General features: G+C 34.3%; 2 protein-coding genes across 5 annotated transcripts in view; one reads left to right on the top strand and one right to left on the bottom strand.

Moving 5' to 3' along the window:
• Positions 1-6,366, top strand: part of LOC148305957 (WD repeat-containing protein on Y chromosome-like) — a 13,089-nt gene extending 6,723 nt beyond the window's left edge. The window contains exons 8-16 of one of the 2 annotated variants that reach the window (XM_088265853.1): positions 56-192; positions 296-384; positions 1,248-1,448; positions 2,070-2,174; positions 2,249-2,355; positions 2,749-2,807; positions 3,548-3,729; positions 4,252-4,390; positions 4,610-6,366. In XM_088265853.1, the coding sequence (XP_088121979.1) occupies positions 56-192; positions 296-384; positions 1,248-1,448; positions 2,070-2,174; positions 2,249-2,355; positions 2,749-2,807; positions 3,548-3,729; positions 4,252-4,390; positions 4,610-5,002 (1,412 nt within the window). In that variant the 3' untranslated portion in view covers positions 5,003-6,366. Of the gene's footprint in view, positions 1-55; positions 193-295; positions 385-1,247; positions 1,449-2,069; positions 2,175-2,248; positions 2,356-2,595; positions 2,808-3,547; positions 3,730-4,251; positions 4,391-4,609 lie in introns of both variants that reach the window. The other variant, XM_088265852.1, reaches the window with a different exon arrangement.
• On the bottom strand, positions 5,630-18,504 carry Rab3-GAP (Rab3 GTPase activating protein). 3 transcript variants are annotated; one of them, XM_088265850.1, is made up of 10 exons: positions 18,311-18,504; positions 17,791-18,002; positions 15,585-15,834; positions 14,726-14,897; positions 14,037-14,177; positions 13,200-13,443; positions 10,129-12,645; positions 9,562-9,759; positions 8,846-9,027; positions 5,630-8,429 (listed from the first exon to the last, which is right to left on the bottom strand). In XM_088265850.1, the coding sequence occupies exons 1-9, from the start codon at positions 18,390-18,392 to the stop codon at positions 8,854-8,856; spliced, it is 3,990 nt and encodes a 1,329-aa protein (XP_088121976.1). In that variant the 5' UTR covers positions 18,393-18,504; the 3' UTR covers positions 5,630-8,429; positions 8,846-8,853. The 3 variants fall into 3 exon arrangements, with proteins under 3 accessions (XP_088121976.1, XP_088121975.1, XP_088121977.1); XM_088265849.1 differs by lacking the exon at positions 5,630-8,429 and having other exon boundaries at positions 8,575-9,027; XM_088265851.1 differs by lacking the exon at positions 5,630-8,429 and having other exon boundaries at positions 8,575-9,027; positions 14,726-14,894.

Raw genomic sequence — 18,504 nt, 5'->3', positions numbered from 1 at the left:
ATTTATTTGTATGAATATTGGGCAGAGTAAAAACAAACTACATTGGTTCCATCAGGTATCCGCCAAACCACAATATATGACGCTCATACAAGGGTTTTCAATGGAGAGACAATAGGAGTTGAAATAACAGCTGCAACTTTTGATCCTGGATATCAGTTACTTCTCACTGGAGCACGAGATGGATCTTTGAAGGTTTTTGTTTTCTTGTGTGTCCTTTTCATCTACATGCCTATTTTATAATGTATTTTTCATATTTAATATATTTAATTTAACATTAAAATTCATGATATTTTAGACATGGAACTTCAATACTGGCTCCTGTTTAAAGAACATGTCTATTGAATACATGAATGAAGTCACCTTTGTTTTGTGGATTTCAAATAGGTGAGGATTATTCTCTGAAATAGGTCTTGATTTGACAACATTTGAATTTATCTCAGTGCATCAACCTGAAACCTCTATCTATTGTTTTTACAGGGATCTATTAAAATAAACTATGAATTCGGGAAAACAATGAATGCGGGATTAAGAGGTCAATACGCAAATAGATACGACCAAGTAAAGATACCGTCCTCCCAATCTGCATAACCATTTGTAGGCTAAAATTTTAAGAAGAATACATGTTTCAGATGCAAATGTATTTATTTAAAAAAAAATACAAACCTGTATAGAATTTAAAAAAATAATTTTGTTTTTTAACTGTTTTATTTTCGTAAGTCAATAGTATATTTTCGGCTTTGCAAATAGTATTTTTTTCAGCATCTGTTATTGAATGTGCATTGTAGAAAGTTTTCTTTCAAAGAGTGTGCACGCTTCTGGAAATTCAGGTACAAGCCACTGCTCCTTTTCATCAATATCGACCTCTCCTGCTATCGGTTACACAAGCTTTCGATAGTTTCTATCCCATACGTTGTAGATTCTCTATCTCGTTGCCGTTGAATGTAAAAAAATTGGAAATAATGTAAAAAAATTAGACAAAATGTATTAAATATGCACCTTAATTCGAACGATAAATGCGGTAAATGGTGATAGAGAAACGATCGATGCGGTTTAGTTTAGTATGAAATTAAGTCGGGATAAAATAAATAAACGACGACACGAAAACGATTATTCGAGGAACAATAGATAGAGGTTTCACGGTAAATGCTTTTCTGAAGTCCAGGAATAATGTCATCAATTTCACATTCCTAAAAATAAAAATCATTAATGAAAGCTGTGAATATATACACATTGTTTTTTATGTTTAGAATTTTGGCTATTGGCTGGAACCGCCACATAACAGAGTTTGATGACAGTTCAATAAAGGCAGGAGACACGGGCAAGATTTGGGAGACCCGTCACACTGAGGACGTGTCCGGTGGTGCGCTGAGGTCCACCGAAGTGCTAGGAACCATCAGCTTTGCTGGAGAACTGATTCTGTGGAAACTGGATACTGGGAGACCTGTCAGGTAAGGCCGACTATAATATTTTTATTCACTTATGACTGATGGCAACAAGTTTCAGGGTGCCTGAATTCCTTTTTCGCAACTAATTTTAATACTACCCGTTTTTACCTGTATTCACAAACCACAAAAAAAAAACGGGTTAAGCTAGTCCTTACCCTTTGTAATATAATAATAATAATAATAAAACCCTTATCCGCACCCCAATGGTGCATAGGGCACTGCTTCATATAAACGAAGTGTTATCTTGATCGTTTATACATGAAGGAAAGGTGATCAGCCCTCCGCTTCAGGTACCAGTCCAGGGTAATATTGAATAAATATTACAGTGAAAAAATCACTTGTATTTATTTGACCCCCCCTGGGAATTGAACCCGGGACCTCCAGAGCGGTAGCCAAGCATGCTGACCATTACACTACGGAGGCAGACCCTTTGTAATATACTAGAGAATATAATTAACTTAAGTGGATAAGGGTAGAATACAGGGACCAATGACTGGTCTAACCATTTTTTAAGTATGGAGCTTTCTCTATCAGGAAAAATTATTAAGGCAAATGTGAATATGCGCAAGTATATATGATTATGAGTTATGTGATTATGTACATAATTTTTTTTAAATATTCCAGACAGTACTTGTGTCAGAATCCAACACAAAGGATAAAAATCCAATATTCCAAGAAAGCGGGATCAAAAAAATTAGGATCGTCTTCTCGATCGCAAGATGTAATGAGGTAATAATGCACATTTTTCTCTATTTGGTGCTAAAATGAGATAATACATTAACCTTATATTTATACAATCTCAGGGTGAGAAGGCCGCGAGACGCTCCTCCGGATATGCCTCAAATGATCCAGCAAGTATCCGCACATGCTATTATATTCCTCAGTACGAGGCCCATCAATGCAGAAACTGGTAATTTGTAGATCATCAGATAATTAAGTGAGCAAGTACAGTAGTACATAGTACAATAAGACATTTAAAATAGCCCTTATTTCTAAAGAAAAATTCAACAAAAATATTCATAAATCAATCCTGATACTTTTGATAAATTGAATTATTAAAAATCGAGGATTTAGTCAGTTAACATATATATTTTTTTTTGCTTAGGTCATTTTTTGTAGTGTGCTTACAATATAGTTGGTATATATTTAGCTAATTTCCTGATTGGACTGGGTGATGGAATGGTGCAAGTATGGTCTGAACATGCAGCGGGCGGCTACTTGACCTGCTTCTGTGCCGTCCACACAGAAGGAGATTACGTGACCTGCCTCACTACGGACGCCGATAACAGGTTCCTCTTCACAGGCACGGCTGCCGGCTATGTCAAGATATGGCTCATGGAAAATTACTACACTACCGAACAGGTAAAATCTATCTTCTTCTTCTTCTCATGATGGATACTGGAGATGCCAGACTCAAGGTTTCCAGGAATGAGACTTCTTTCTCAATTTATAAAACATTTCAAATGAGAAACCATATTTGTCATGCGTGGAGATTTAGTGTGTGGTAGGTGATTTTAAATCAATATTCGAGTTGAATGTAAACAGATGTTGGGAATAAGCATCTTTAATTATGGATTGCTAAGATACAAAACTTTCATAGGAATTTTTCAGATTCTATTGTAGTTTGTAACAGAGGAGCAGCGGGCTTCAGACATATAGCTTGACAAAACCCCTCCATAGTTTAATGTTCAGTACGCTCGGCTACCGTACTGGAGGTCCCGGGTTTTATTCCCAGGGGGGATTAAATAAATATAAGTGATTTTTTCATATATATTTAATCAATACTTATTTATATTCAAAAACATATTACATACATAAGTCATATGTACATAAAATATTCCCGATGAGTAATTTATATTTCTCATTTTGGGACATGGGATTAAGGTTAACAAGACTGGAACACAAATTATAGAGTAACAAAAAGTATTACCTCGGACTGGTACCTGGTCACCTTTCCTTCATGTGTTAACGATCAAGATAACACTGTGTTTATATGATGCAGTGCCCTATGCACCATCAGGTGCAGATTGGGTTTGAAGAAGAAGAATTAAAGTTTACTTTTATGTTACCTATATATGTATATAGCTTTTGAGTTGTGATAGGTGCACGTGAGCATGCCCCGGCTTCGCTTGATGTTTCCATTCCTATGGAAAGACCGCGTGGAAGGCCGAGCTAAGCGCTTCTGTCGCAAGCAGCCGCTGCCTCTCTTGTGCTCCAGCTACCGTGCTCATCTGCGGAGTATCTCCACTCTCGTATATATTGCAGACCGGAATTATGTCTTGAGGTATGATGTAAACTGGCTCGTCAACACAAAATACCAAAAATGTATATATGTATGGGATGTGTACATGAATGCATGTATGTATACACATATCGAGGGTATACTGGCAAAAAACATTAACTCTAAAATCCCCGTTATTTAAAGCTTTTAGCCTGAATAAAATGCCCGCTATTAAACTTAAAGTTGAATTTATTTTTAAAACCACATAAATATGACATTTCAAACTACTTAGTGTATTTTGCTAGTTTATAGAACTTTATAATACTGCAGCATTAAGTCAAAATTGCATATTTTCGAGTTAACGTTTTTTTTTTCAGTACACCCACGGTATATTTGTCAATGGAAAATTTAAATCATATAACTTCAGTTTATTTCCAACTACTTACCTCTCTAAATACAAGAGTGAAAATCTTTATTGGAGACATACAGCATTAACAAAAATATGTACCTTAGTACATAGTTTGTAATATGTAGATACAATAAAAACATATTGTAAGAAAAATTTAATTAAAAATAAAATTATAGTGGGAGTGCAGACAGCAGCGTGAGGATCTGGAGTCTACAGGGACAGTACCTTGGGACTCTAGGAACTTTCTTGCCTTGGACTCTGGAGCCCCGAAAGCCACCCGACGTTAAAAAAGTGGCCAGCTCCACCACTCTCAAGGTAAACATAATACATATTGTAACTTGCCACGTGAAATATAAACCTTTTTATATTCTGTGACAAGCGATGAGCCACATTGTGTGTAGATATCACGGGTTAAAATTCAGAATTTTAACACATTGTTAATTTAAATAATGTTTTTGGAGGACGAATACAAAGATAGTTTAATAGTTTGAGATATCAGATCAGATGTTTTTATTTGATGATTTTCATAAACAGGTGTGGAATGGTGGGAATGTATCTCGATACGTGTTGATCCGTGGACGCAGCAAGTTGGAGATCACCATGAGCGAGTTCCGCCTGCTGAGGACCATCGACGACAAGTTGCCATCGGAGCATCTCCTGGAGCGCGTCTGCCGGCTGCCTGCGCATCCGCCCCCCATCCCGTCGATCCTGCTGGACGACTCGCTGGCGCACATTCCCATCTACACGCACTTGATCACGCCGGGGGCGCAGGCACTGCCGCCCCGCCCGCGCTCCCCGCGCCTCGTTCGCGCCGTGCGCCAGAGGAGGGAGCTGCAAGGGCCACGCAAGCAGCTGCACTTCGAGGGACAGGAAACCGATATACTCAAGAGAAGCGGATTCTCGTTTTACAAGAAGGGAACCGAATGATGCTCACCTTAGACATAATGATGTCACAAGTTAAACAATTCACCCCTAAGTGCTTATATTTCCCAAGATTATTATAAACCATTTGTTTATTGTTTTAAACCCATTTTCTTCTTCTGGCCCCTATCTGCATCTACGTGGTGCATAGAGCTGCGCATCAAATTGACGCAGTGTTAACTCAATCATGATTATGTGAAAGGTGATCAGTCCTGCGCTACAGATTTATAAAATGCATATGAGAGAAGTGAAGGAGCTCAGGGAGAAGGACATTACTGTTATATGGAAAACGAAATAGAAGAGGAATAGTCAGAACCATGTAAAAGGAAAATAGGAATGCAGCAATGGCTAAGGCAATCATGGTTCCATACCGGTACTCGTACTCGTACTAGTTTGGGTAAGTACACTCGTAATACATTCTCTTGAGGATCCTCTAATATTTATTTGAAATTACCCAGGACTGGTCCCTGAAGCGCAGAGCTGATCACCTGGCCTTCATGTAAGTAACGCTCAAGATAACACTGGGTCAATATGATGCAGTGCCCTATGCACCATTGGTTCTGGATAGGGGTAAAAAGAAGAAGAATTACCATATGGCAGATATGTAGGGAAAAAAATAACTAAAAGCTACAGAATATTTTAATATATTTAATAATACAGAATATTTTGATATATTAAATATATTTAATAACAATAACTATTTAACAAAACAACACAAATATAGGCAGCTGGAATTATATTCTAATAAATAGTGAATTCAACATTTCCTAGGACTAGAGTATATATAAAATATCCAAGGAAAATTTAAGGTCTGTATATCAATCCCTAACCAGTTTCTTATGAAAATATTACAGAAGTTGTAACTAACTATGCAACAGGTTTCCAAAAATGTCAAACGGTCAGAGTTAAATAATTTTAATTCTAAAACGTCAAATATTCTCTCTGCCAGTTTTTACTAAGTTAATATTAAATTATTGAACATGTTAAATGATCAAATTTTTATTCCCTAAAGTGGCGGCAAAATATTTTAAAAATCTCTCCTGAATACTCGGTGTTTTACCTTGTACATACCAATATATTTAATTCTGAATAAGGCCTTTTTCTTGTGCCTGTAATATCAACAGATGTATCAAGTATACAAAATGAATATAATTTAAAGAGCTTAAAAACAAAATTTAACATGAAAAAAATATTATATAAATAAAAACATAGCGTTACATAAATGTCGTATTAAAATAACGAAAAGGTAACATTGTCATAACTTTTATTAAAAACTTACATACTGCAGTACAAAACTTAACTACAAACCTACATAACTTTAAATTTAATAAAAAAATATTCACCAAAATATTTTTATTGCTAAACCAATTATTACTATACAAATGGAAATATTTTGTATATTGTATACTACTTTTAAAAAAAAAAACAATAATAACTAAGTTTTTTTATAATTTTTTTGTCATTACTTCTTTTTTAGTGAAAATAATAAATAAAAACTTGAAATTTAATTCATTTTTAATATGATTAAAAAATATGAACTTTCAAAAACTCTAATTAAATAATCGATACTTTTTATTACAGTTTTACTATTATTTTCATATTTTATGAAAAAAAGTGAATTGACATGCTTAACATAAAGCATAGTTACATGAAATAAATACCTATTTTGAGGGAATTACAAAACAGGGTTCTATATTTTTGGTTAACGCTTTATACTAATTGGATTGTGTTCCAATCAGAATTTCTAGGTTCGAATCCACTCTTCTTGATTTCTATTTTTAATAATAGGCCGATAAGCCTTACAACAAAACGGTAAGTTGAAATATGTATTTGTGTTTATAACATGATTTTGTCAAAATAAATCTAAATTAAAACACCCCAGTAACATAACATTGCCAGAGGAAAATAAAACATTTATATAAATATTTAGGGGCATTAAAAATTAATGCATAATTTAATTTTTTTACTTAAAAAAATATATGACTTAAAAACTCAATTATAAAAACTCATTTTTAATTAATGTTTTACTTAGTAAATACCACTATTTCTTAAAATCTACTGTGACACGTGTTTCGATGCATTCCGCATCATTTTCAAACACCGTAACATACGGTGTTTGAAAATGATGCGGAATGCATCGAAACACGTGTCACAGTAGATTTTAAGAAATAGTGGTATTTACTAAGTAAAACATTAATTAAAAATGGATAGATTTTACCACAAAGTGACTGCCGAATCAATTAATGAAATTATAAAAACTCACTTAAAAACTCAATTATAATGCAGGTTTCAAAATTAATTTAAAATAATAATATACAATGAAAAAATACCCAATTCAATGATTTGCTAAAAATGTAATTCCAGAAGTCTGTTGCTCAAAATGTTTCCATCCCTGATTCCTTTGTTATTTTGTATGTTATAAAATGGAAAATCACAAAGTTAAGTGCTCAAATATTGATTAAATGAATCATGTACCAGCCAGTTTACAAAAGTATTTTGGACAAGTGCAGCTAAATAAAATAATGAAATTTAATTTGCAAAATTCATAATTGGCATCAATAACATACAGCTGAAAAAACACTAAATCATTATCGTTTATTTATCTCTACCATTTCAAAATGTACTTGTATTATTTTTATAAATTATTATCCACTGGTTTCATTATTGCCACAATACATATATAAATTTACCCAGTTTCTGTGCAGTTTTGATTAAATATATACAATCAAATTGTTAGCACCCAATAATCACAAGCTAGATTTTGCTGGTAATAGGTACAAACAATACCTTGGTAAAAGTGCATAATACTGTACACATAGAAAAAAGTAATCAAAATAATTCTTAATGCTTTGTAAAGATAGCATTTAAGGAACCAGTCCACAAGTTTGAAGGAAAAAAACCAGATGAGTATGAGAATCATACGGGTTATTCCCTTTAAATTTTTTAAAAACCATATTGAAAATGCTTTAATTTGTGCATTTAAATCACCAAAATCTTATTGAAATTCAAACACAATGGATCTAGTCCATAATACACTGTTTAAATATGTTATGAAACCGAAAACCTAAAAAAAATTATAAGTAAAATAAACATTTATAATAACGGGATAAGTTCATAATGTGTTCCAAATTCTAAACCTCCTTAACCCAAGTTCAGTAGTGGTGTGAATTGTTGACGTTCGTAGTAAATTGTAATGTCATAAGTCACTTTCGCAGGATGGATTACCAAAAAAAAAACAATTTAACTTGAATGTGGACTGGTTTGTCATAACCCCAGCCATTTCATATTGTGATTTCTTCATGAATTACATGATTTGTTCAATAAGACATGCTGACACAAAAAATATACAATAATACCAACATCCGTCGACTGCTGTGACTAAAATGCTCCTGGATTGGTTCGGACTTACAGCTGTTCAACTGTCAGGACAGTTCTGCAATGCAATTAAGTGAGTGTAACAATAAATTATCCCAATTTATTAATTGAAAAAAATGTAATTTGTTGATAGATGGATTTAAATTATTAAATAAGGTGACTTGACTATGGCAAAATTTGGCTACCGCTGGATACTTTCTATATTTTGAAATCAATATTCTAATGGCTTACAATAATAAATCTCTGATATTTAGTGCAATTAACTATAAATCAGAAAAAAGTAAGGTTATTTCATAAGTGCCTCAATTGATGATTCACTGATTTATATAATAAAAATCTAACTACATTACTACATATATGTAATAATATTAGATCGGATTTATAATTTACATAAAAACGTAGAGGATTTACTTTGTTTTACCAGAATTAAACTTAAGAAAATGTTGATATTATGAAATGAAAAATTAAAATTACCAATGGTATTATTTGCCAATCCCGAGATGTTCTTGGATATTTTTACATGAATCGAGGAGAATATTGGCCGTTTTAAGTTGAGGTGAGCTGGTGTCATAGCCTCCTCTTGCAATGATGGCTTCAAGGAGGGTACGAGTTGGATTTAAGCTTGTTACAACTGTCGTCTCATTATTTACTTCCTCCTGAAATAAATTGAAAATTAATACCAGCAAGAACTCATAAATCCTTAATAATATTTTTTTTTTTATAAGTAAAGAAAAGAATACTATTCAGAGTAAAAATATGTAAAGTATCATTGGGGTAATGCTGTCATACTTAAAAATAATATGCAGGTATAAACACAGTAGACAGGCATCATGGGGGTTTTATTATTTTACTTATTTTTACTGTTTTATAAAAGGGCTACTTAATAAATAACAATACTGCCTTTACGATGTTGGAGCTAATAAAGATCTCAGTAAACAAAGTTTATTTAGAATGCTGTATTTTATATTCATTCTGAGTGATGAATGTGAAAATGCATTGATTGCATGTAAAAAAAATGTGCAGTGTTCGAGAGACATGTTATGAGAATTTATAACTGTTGAAGATTGTTTATCGAAATCCATTTTGGAGATATGTATTAGCCTACAAAAGTGCATTTAATACATAATTTAATACATCAAAATATGTAATTGACTTAATTTAACATGCACAGCAACCAAATATGTACTTACTAAAGATTGCAAATAGGTTGTGACAGCTGTGGATAGAATGGAGAGAATGTCTCCCTTGTTAACAATGCCTTCCATGAAATATTTCAACCTCCTTCCTGCCAGGGGAACCAAGAGCTTCAGTAGAGGCTGAGCATCGGTCACAGAAGCCAGAGCATCTTCAGCTATACCATCCAAACCTTGTCCATATAACCGGACGACCTGTATATCAAGGAATAACTTATATCGTATAATATTGTAAATGACCGAAAATTGTTTTAAAATATCATCATGAAAACTTATACAAAAAAGAAGCAGTAGCTTGTATCAACTTACTTTGCAAAGTAACAGTAATTATGACTTAAATTAAACCAAATTAAATTTCCTTCCAAAAATGCTTTACAATATTTACAATACTTACAATAAGCAGTATTTGTATTTTATTTATAACTTATAAATAACTTAACAAGGGATAATCCTAACTGAACCTAAGATTAACCTGCTATGATTGTGTGAAACGAGTTAATAAATTGATATGTTAAAATGGAAGCATAAAAATATATAAATGTGTTTGTTTATGGTAAAACTTACATATATTCGCCTGACATGATCACTATCAACTCTCCATATTCTAGCGAGCTCATGAAGGCGATCTATCCACATGTGTTGGTCCAAAGGTAACTCGGCGCATTTGTTTACCAAACGTCCCAAGAACTGATGTCGTTGTACAGTTACTCGACTGTCAATGGACTGATGTCCCACTAAGACATTAACATCAGCTTTTAAGGAACCAAATACGCACCGCTGGCTTTCCATATCAAACAGATAATTCAGGTGCTTCCAAAAGTTTGTTCCTAAATAGCATTGGTAGTAGATTGCTGCACAAAGCTGATAATGAACTTGAAGAACGTCAATATTCACTTTAGAGTTCGCCAAAGCAACTTCAGCTAAAGCTAAACTGCTCTCTTCCCAAATCGGCTCAAATTTTAAAATTATGTCTCCACTTTCACCGCTAGACAGAGCGCTGCATAAAAATACATCGAAGAAGTCATAAATCACCTCCAAATATTTGAGCAGCTGGATTTCTGAGAGACCGATATTCTGTCTGCATAGCTTTTCTCTCGGTAACTTCCCAACTTTGCTGATAAGTTTGTAGGCAGGCTCAAATGTGTGAATTAGGTGTGTGGACCAAATTAAGGAGGCGATACCACATCGCATGGGAATTTGTTGGATGCTTTTTAAACAGTGTATCATTGTTTTCAAGTATGTTAATTCTTCTATGTGTTTTACCCAATACTTAGAATATTCCCAGCACATATTGATAATCAGACTATCAGTGTTTAAACTGAATGGAAATTGTTTTTTCAAAAGCTGTAATTTATCATGTAGGGACATGGTTTCTTTTTGTAATTTATTATTTGACTGTTCTGTTTCTAAACATACACTAATTAGCCCTTTGGGTTTAGATTCATTCTCTGTATCATTATCATTTTTGACATCACTCTCCATTATATCCTTGGGATCAACTCCAGCAGAACATAACCATTTGGCTGTCAATTCCGATATTGATCCTTTGCCACTACTATAGATGTATTTAAGATTAATTTCGGGTAATTCTATATGAAGTTTTGGTATTGTATTAATGTTTTCCAAATTCTGAGACAAAATAATACTAAGTAAAGAAATGTCATCTAACTTCCCGATGAGTAAACCCCACTGAGCATTATCTCTGCTTAGACTTACCCAAGCATTGTCTTCCAAAGTATTTTGGCTGTTTTCCACATTTTTCTCTATTTTTTGAGCAGCGGCTCGACATATCTGAGCAGTCACCATACTTCTAAAAGGACAAGGAGCTTCTATTAACAGGTTTCTTATAGACTGCCACCAGGGAGAGGTATCATTATACCCAACGGAAATATGTTCAAAGCCTTCAATCTCACAAATGTTCAATAAAATCTTCCCAAATCTTTCCATTCTATCGTAATCAATCTCTTCTATCGTTTTGGCCATCCAATATAAAAAGAGCAGTTTGCAAAGATCAGCAGGAAGGAATGGTTTCCATGTGGAGCATTCTGCCCATAGACATTTCCATTCGCAATCCCCGTTTATACAGGGATCAAATATTTGTTGAGCAACAAACTGGAGAGATTCCCGACTGGCATTATCTTTAAGTTTGAGGAATTCCTCATCGGCTGATGTATCAAAGGGAATGAAAAAATCTGAATGCAACGATCTCTTGTCTTCCACAAATGTAACCTTTGCATGAACACCACGTTTCTGTTGAGCTGTCGCTGCAAGATTCAAGAGCTGTTGGAAATTTAATAATTCATTCTCGGTAATGAGTGATGGCTCCGTTTCGTCGGCATCGCTACAATTGGAATTTTCCTCCGGGAACTGTGACAAATCATCATCAGTTTGGGTTTCACTGGAGCTGTTCAGAACTAATTTAGATTCCATGCTATTTTGGATTTTCGTAACTTCGCAGCTAATATCTTCTGTATCCATTTTATTTACATACATAAACAATCTTATCAAAGCGTGCAAGTTTTTAACTAGTACCCTTAATTTAGTAGTTTCAACAGACACAACTGTTTCATGATCTTCTTTTTGTGCTTGCAAACAATGAATATACAATAGCAAAATACCGGGAGGAACATTTCTGCTGGCTGCCATCATTTCAATACAGTGAATTTTGATATCTGATGTTTTTAGTTCTGTAACAGTGTTGACGACTTCTTTTTTTAACTGCTCAAAGTTGAATTCTTTTTCCTTGATCAAGAGCCTCAGTCTTTTTACCAAGTGAACATCTCGAGCTCTATCCGAGTTCTCATTATTGAGGGCAAAGTGGAATGGTATGGAGAGTTGCTTGATCTGGCCATCGGGGTCTATGAGAGCGAGGGACGGCTGCGCACTTCTGGTGCGGTGGCTTCCCTGCTGCAGGGAGCCGTGTGCGGAGTAGAGCAGTTTACCGTGGAGAGCTGCGGAGAAAGCGGCGATACGAGGCCCCCGGAGAGGCCACACTTCCAGGTGACCTCGCTTGCCAACATATAACACTATGAACAATGCGCGTCTGCCAATCGTCTTTCGTTTGTGAGTTTTTTCATGGACCTGGAAAAATGGTCAAATTAAAACATAAAATTACTAACCATAATAACAATATTTTGTGTGTTCAAATCTTTATATACAAATATTGGAATTAACCACCCGGAGGAATTTTGAAAATGATTTATTTATTTATAGATATATTAACAAAGAAAAAAAAATAGATGGGGACATGAAAGTCATGACAACTAAAAATATTATTAATGAATAGCTGTTAAAAAAGTATTAGAAATATAATAATGTATTTCGTAATGCGTGAAATAAAAAGGTATAAAGTTACTTTTTTTTAAATTTCATGTGGCTTTGAATAAAAAAAAATAATAAAATTTTTTAAAGACAAAATTTATACAAATCCTTTAAAAAATTGAGCTTTAGTATCTTGGAAAATAAAGATTTCGTAATAAATATTTGAAGCACTAACTTTGTGATTTGCAAATTAATAACTTTTATTAATTAATGCTGAGGAAAAGGCTATTCACTTCAAAACATGGCAACACGATGATTGAATTATATATAATAAGGTAAACATAGTTTTTGATACAAAGGAACTGGTAAATTACCTCAAGGAAGCCGCACTGGCCGTCCCGGTAGCCCTTGAACATGCGCACAACGACAGAGCGGCGCGCGTCCATGAGCCCCACGCGGCCTAGCGTGTCCTGCAGAAGCAGCAAGCGCCGGTCAGGGGAGGGGGACACCCAGGCGCCGCGCCGTTGGGGGTCGCGCAGCTCCACGGTGGGCAGGAGGCGGTCGTGCGCAGCGGGTGGTGCCGGCGTGGGCTCTGCACGACTGCCTCCGAGCCAACCCCTGAGGAGGAAAAACATTTTAAATACAACAATCAGGCTTAGCAAAAGTATTCAATATAACTCTGGTTTGTCGGGTAGAAAAATATTCAATACTTTTTGTAGAAAAAAACATTAAATACATATAAAGCGCCCTTGAGGTAGTATTTTACGAAAATGGCGCTACATAAATTATCCAAATTAATTTATTATATTTGATATACATATAATTCATAAAACTCATAATTAAACCCCAACATATTTTTACTTAATATAACTTTCATAAATTATGAATATAAAAAGTATTTGAAAGTTCCCAGGTTCAGTGTATATATTTCAACTGTTTTTTATTAAATGGATAGTCCGGAAAGCTTTCATTCTAGAGCCTAGTTTGCAGGTAGGAAAGGATGGATGAGAAGGAAAGTGAAAGATGTAAATAACATCGCAAACACCCAATCGAAGTGAAAATAAATCTTTTGAATTAATGTTGCTTTTGGTGGGAATCTAACTCGTAACACCATTTTTGCAGTACAGAATCTACCCACTTTTGTCACGACACTTCAAATTTAAATAAAACCCATATGTAATAATAGATGATATATAAAGAACTCGTTTTACATTATCTTATTAGCAGCTGCTTTTGCTACTTCAGTCAGTAAAGGTTGAGCTGTTCCTCCTTCCAGAGCTTGGTGGAAGCCGGCATAGGGCTCCCCTACACCTACCACCACCGTGTTGTGAGGCGCCACTGATCGGAGAGACCTGAAAACATGACATAAATCGCAATAGTAATTAACATGAAAAAACTCAGGAGATTCCCAATTCACAAACTACAAGCATAGACAGGATGTTTTCAATCAATGGATGCTGGTATTGCCCAGACAGTTTTTACAATAAAATTAATATTATTTTATATTTGATTATAAAATAAATAATAATAGTAGTATTCCATAACCAGGAATATATAAGTCATCATTTTAATAAATTTAAATAGAAAATTGGTTGTTTATATTTCTGGTCTCCAAAAACATCAAATACTTGAAAGTGGAGTGGTCAGAAGTCGGAACAATCGACGGGTATGTATGAGGAGATGGATGAATGTGGAAGACAAAACAAATATATGCAAACACAGAGTAGTGCAGCATTCAAAATTCATTTTAAGACAGAGAGAAAACAGGATGATGGTTAGTAAGTTAATTAAATTATTATATTATTTATAAATTAGTAAATAATGGTATGAAATAAAATATATATTTTCAAACTTAAATGGAATGTTAATGAGAAAAATAAAATACTATCTGAAAATGAACCTTGTATAGAATCCCTCGTGTATACTTGCAGTGGCGAAATAATCAAACGTGTTGGTCTGGTCTAGGCCGAGAATGCATGCATCGTTGATCAGGTTATAGCTGTGGAAACCGAGTTTCTTAGTCAACACACTGTTTCCTTCCAAACTCTCCACCCCCCTCCCAGCCTGTTCTGCTGAATATCAAATAACACACAATCTATGAAAATGTTCACGGGTAAAAGGTCAAGCATAATAATAAAATCTTCTTTGACTTCTATCCACACCAAGTGCTTTATGACAGTGTTCCGCAAACTGTTTATATTCAAGATACACCTACAAAATTAAGAAATTTCAGAGGTGCATATTTACCGTATTATGGTAACATATTTAACATATTATGTTCAATGAGAAATAAGAGCCTACTTAACTGAGTACAGGCAATCAAAATTTGGAGCAATTGTGTTATTTTCACAAAACTATACTTTTTTCCGCGGCACACCAACTAATCACCACGGTACACTAGTGTGCCGCGGCACACACTTTGCGGTACAATGCTTTATGGGACACTGCATCGAATCAATGTGGTGTTAACTCGATCGTTAATCAAATGACCTAAGAGAATTTACGGAGACAAAAGGTCCAGGTTCGATTACCAGGAGAATCAAAATAAAATTCAAAAGTGATTTTTCGCTATAATATTTATTTAAAATTACGTTGGACCTGAAGCGCTAAACTGATCACCTCATATAATCAATAACCAAGTAAACATTGTGTCAATTATGATGCAGTGCTCTATGCACCATTTGGCGAAAATGGCACTACATAAAATATCCAAAATTATTTATATTAATTAGTGATCTAAGTTAGGGAAGGTATTTTACCCCGTGCAAGCTGCACTCTCGCGTAGCTCAGCAGCTGTATCAGGCTGGAGCTGGCGAGCCGACACACTGCCTTACTATACACCACACTCACTTCATCCGTCTCGTTCCCGTACCGTCCCGTGAAGCACTTGAGACACAGAACTGGAGAGTCTTCAAATCTCTCCATGAGCAACAGCTGGCCTTGCTCCGTATAGAACCCAACTTCCCCGGATCGGAAGCCCACGGCTATACACACCCAGTCAGAATACACCTGGATAAATCAACCAAACTCAATAATACTCAATAATAAATATTACACATTTTATACACATATTTATTTTTATGGCAATCGATCAAGATGATTTCTTTACCAATACTTCATGGGTGCTTAAAACGATACTTAAAAATATATTGTCAATGGTTTCATGAAATAGTAATCAAACCTATTTATTTCCTGGTATGATAAGGAATACTAAATTTTAACAGTTATTTTAACAGTTTGACAATTTTGAATGTTTTTAGTATTAATACTTTTATTTAACCCATCGGCCTACCTGCCGCCAAACCTTGGCGGTAGGTATGTTTTTACATTCGCAAATCATCCGCACTTTAAGCTACGCCCCCATCCGTGGTAGTTCATATTATAAAGATACTTTCGTGTGATATCTACAAATCAGTAAAGAAAGCTTTTTGTAATGCATTATATCTTATAATTTTTATACGAATTTACTGACGACACTTGACCAAAGATGTCCCTGTAAGGATAGAATTATCCTTTCGATTGAAATATCAACTAAAATTGGTTAGAAATCAAAACTTTATCAAAACTTTAATATATATTATTATATATTATTTTTTCAAGTTTTCTTGTTAATTTATCACATTTCTGATCTAGACACATGATAAAATACATGCATAATAGTTATATGTACCATATTTACTGGTAAAACAGTAAAAGTTGTAATTTTATCAGAATTTATTTTCATAACTCGGTTGAATTTGAACGCCTTTGACGCTTTTAACACGCGAGCATTATGATTGGTCGGATTGATTTGTACCACAAAAATCAATCTGTTTAGTGCGTGATACCTTTTTCTGCATTTGAATATTATTTCTATGTTTGTTCTCGTTTTATCAGGTGCAACATATTAGCGCCTCATTGTTTGACAAACCATATCACCTCCCCTCTGAGCCGGGCAACTTTTTTACTTGCGGAGTTACATTCAATTAGCGTTTTTGTATACATGTTTTGAAAAAAAACAGAAATGCGGAAGGGTTAACAACGTTTCATTTACTTAATCAAAAAATTCTTTAACACATGATTTTCACCCCGATGCGTTAAAGAATTTTTGACGGCTGAATCAACAGAAAACAATAGTATCGACACACAACGGCACAATACCCCAGAAAAAAACTATTTAGAATAGGAATGGCTAAGGTTATCTACGGAATTCAACAGTCTGTTTAGATGTAAAACCAACATTACATAAAAACAAAATATTAGCACTATGGGATTGCAGTAAAATCTCTATAATATAACCGTATAATGATATAATGGACTAAATGCATGGAGGGAGTGTCCGTTAAAGCCGAAAGTCTGTTTAAAGGTCTAAATTTTTTTAGTTTTTTTAAAAATATGAACAGTGTATTAAGATATAAATAAACAATACAAAACACAAAAAATTCTATTTATTGTCTTTGGACACTTGTTGTGAAGTGACATTTTTTTTTTATATTGTTGCACTTGCTTTCAGTAATCCTGCTTTGAAAAAGGAATAAAAGAAAAATTCGTGTTAATATATGGATGCTTCAATTCAAGTGTCGCCGCATGTAAACAATTTTTAGCGGCCACGATAATCTTATTCATACTTTGTAATTATCGTGGCCGGTAAAAATTATTTACATGCGGCGACACTTGAATTGAAGCATGTATAATATTAACATGTTTCTATTTTTTTACATTTGACCAGATTCTTTGTCCGTTATATCCGAGATCCGGTAAATGGAGGTTTGTTATATCGAGGTTTTATTGTACTAGTCTTTGGGGATAGTGTGAACATTTAAGGTGAGTGTATACCTGGGAGGACTGCCCACAGGATAGTGTAAACATTTAAAGTAAGTGTATACCTGGGAGGACTGCCCACAGGATAGTGTAAACATTTAAGGTAAAAGTATACCTAGGAGGACTGCCCACAGGAGAGTGTTGACATTTAAGGTAAATGCATACCTGGGAGGACTGACCACAAGAAGAAATGGACAGGGCCAATAGAGCCGTGGCCTGACTGGGCAGAGTGCCATGCCAGCTGCCAACCAGCATAGTGCAGTCTCCAGCACTGTCCCACTGTGTGCAGAGGATAGACAGGCGGTCCTGTCGGCTGAACACCAGCACTGAACCACATGGAGACAAGCTCGCTTCACACTCACTTAGCCAATTGTCACCTAAAGTAGAATACAATACCTCAATATAGAATATAATATTCAAAAATCAATCCTAGGGGAATATGATGATAGTATTTAAATATGAATACAAAGTTTTTAAATTTTTATCTTCAATATTACACAGCATGTATCATTTAATTTTGTCTTCCTATGAAATATTTAAATTATAATGACAACCTGTGACTACAGACAATTTATATAATAAAATATAAATAAGTTTTTAAAATACGTATGTCATTACTTGTGGAAATTACTAATAAATACATCATATTTTTAAGTGTTAAAAATGTTTTAAATTAAGAACATACCATGCCTGTCTGATAAAAAGAGAGATTGTTTGACTCTTTCAATATCCTTACATTTAGAAAATACTTTTACTTGGCAAAACATTATAATGTAATTGATAATAATCGCATTCTAACAACAAATATAATATCCTTTGTTTTCAACAAATGAAAAAGTTTTTTGACATTTGACGTAAATGTCAGAAACCATATGACAT

The sequence above is a fragment of the Brachycentrus maculatus genome, unplaced genomic scaffold (genome assembly GCF_059751285.1).
Source record: "Brachycentrus maculatus isolate JH-2025_06_01 unplaced genomic scaffold, ASM5975128v1 h1tg000258l, whole genome shotgun sequence".
Classification (NCBI taxonomy): Eukaryota; Metazoa; Arthropoda; class Insecta; order Trichoptera; family Brachycentridae; genus Brachycentrus; species Brachycentrus maculatus.
This window is presented reverse-complemented; position numbering and strand designations above follow the sequence as displayed.

Excerpts from the sequence above, each read along its gene's own strand:
- Rab3-GAP (XM_088265850.1), bottom strand. The coding sequence starts at position 18,392 with ATGTTTTGCCAAGTAAAAGTATTTTCTAAATGTAAGGATATTGAAAGA. Across the intron at positions 9,760-10,128 it reads ATCATGTCAGGCGAATATAT|GTCGTCCGGTTATATGGACA; the intron begins GTAAGTTTTACC and ends CTTGATATACAG. Across the intron at positions 9,028-9,561 it reads CAACCTATTTGCAATCTTTA|GAGGAAGTAAATAATGAGAC; the intron begins GTAAGTACATAT and ends AATTTATTTCAG.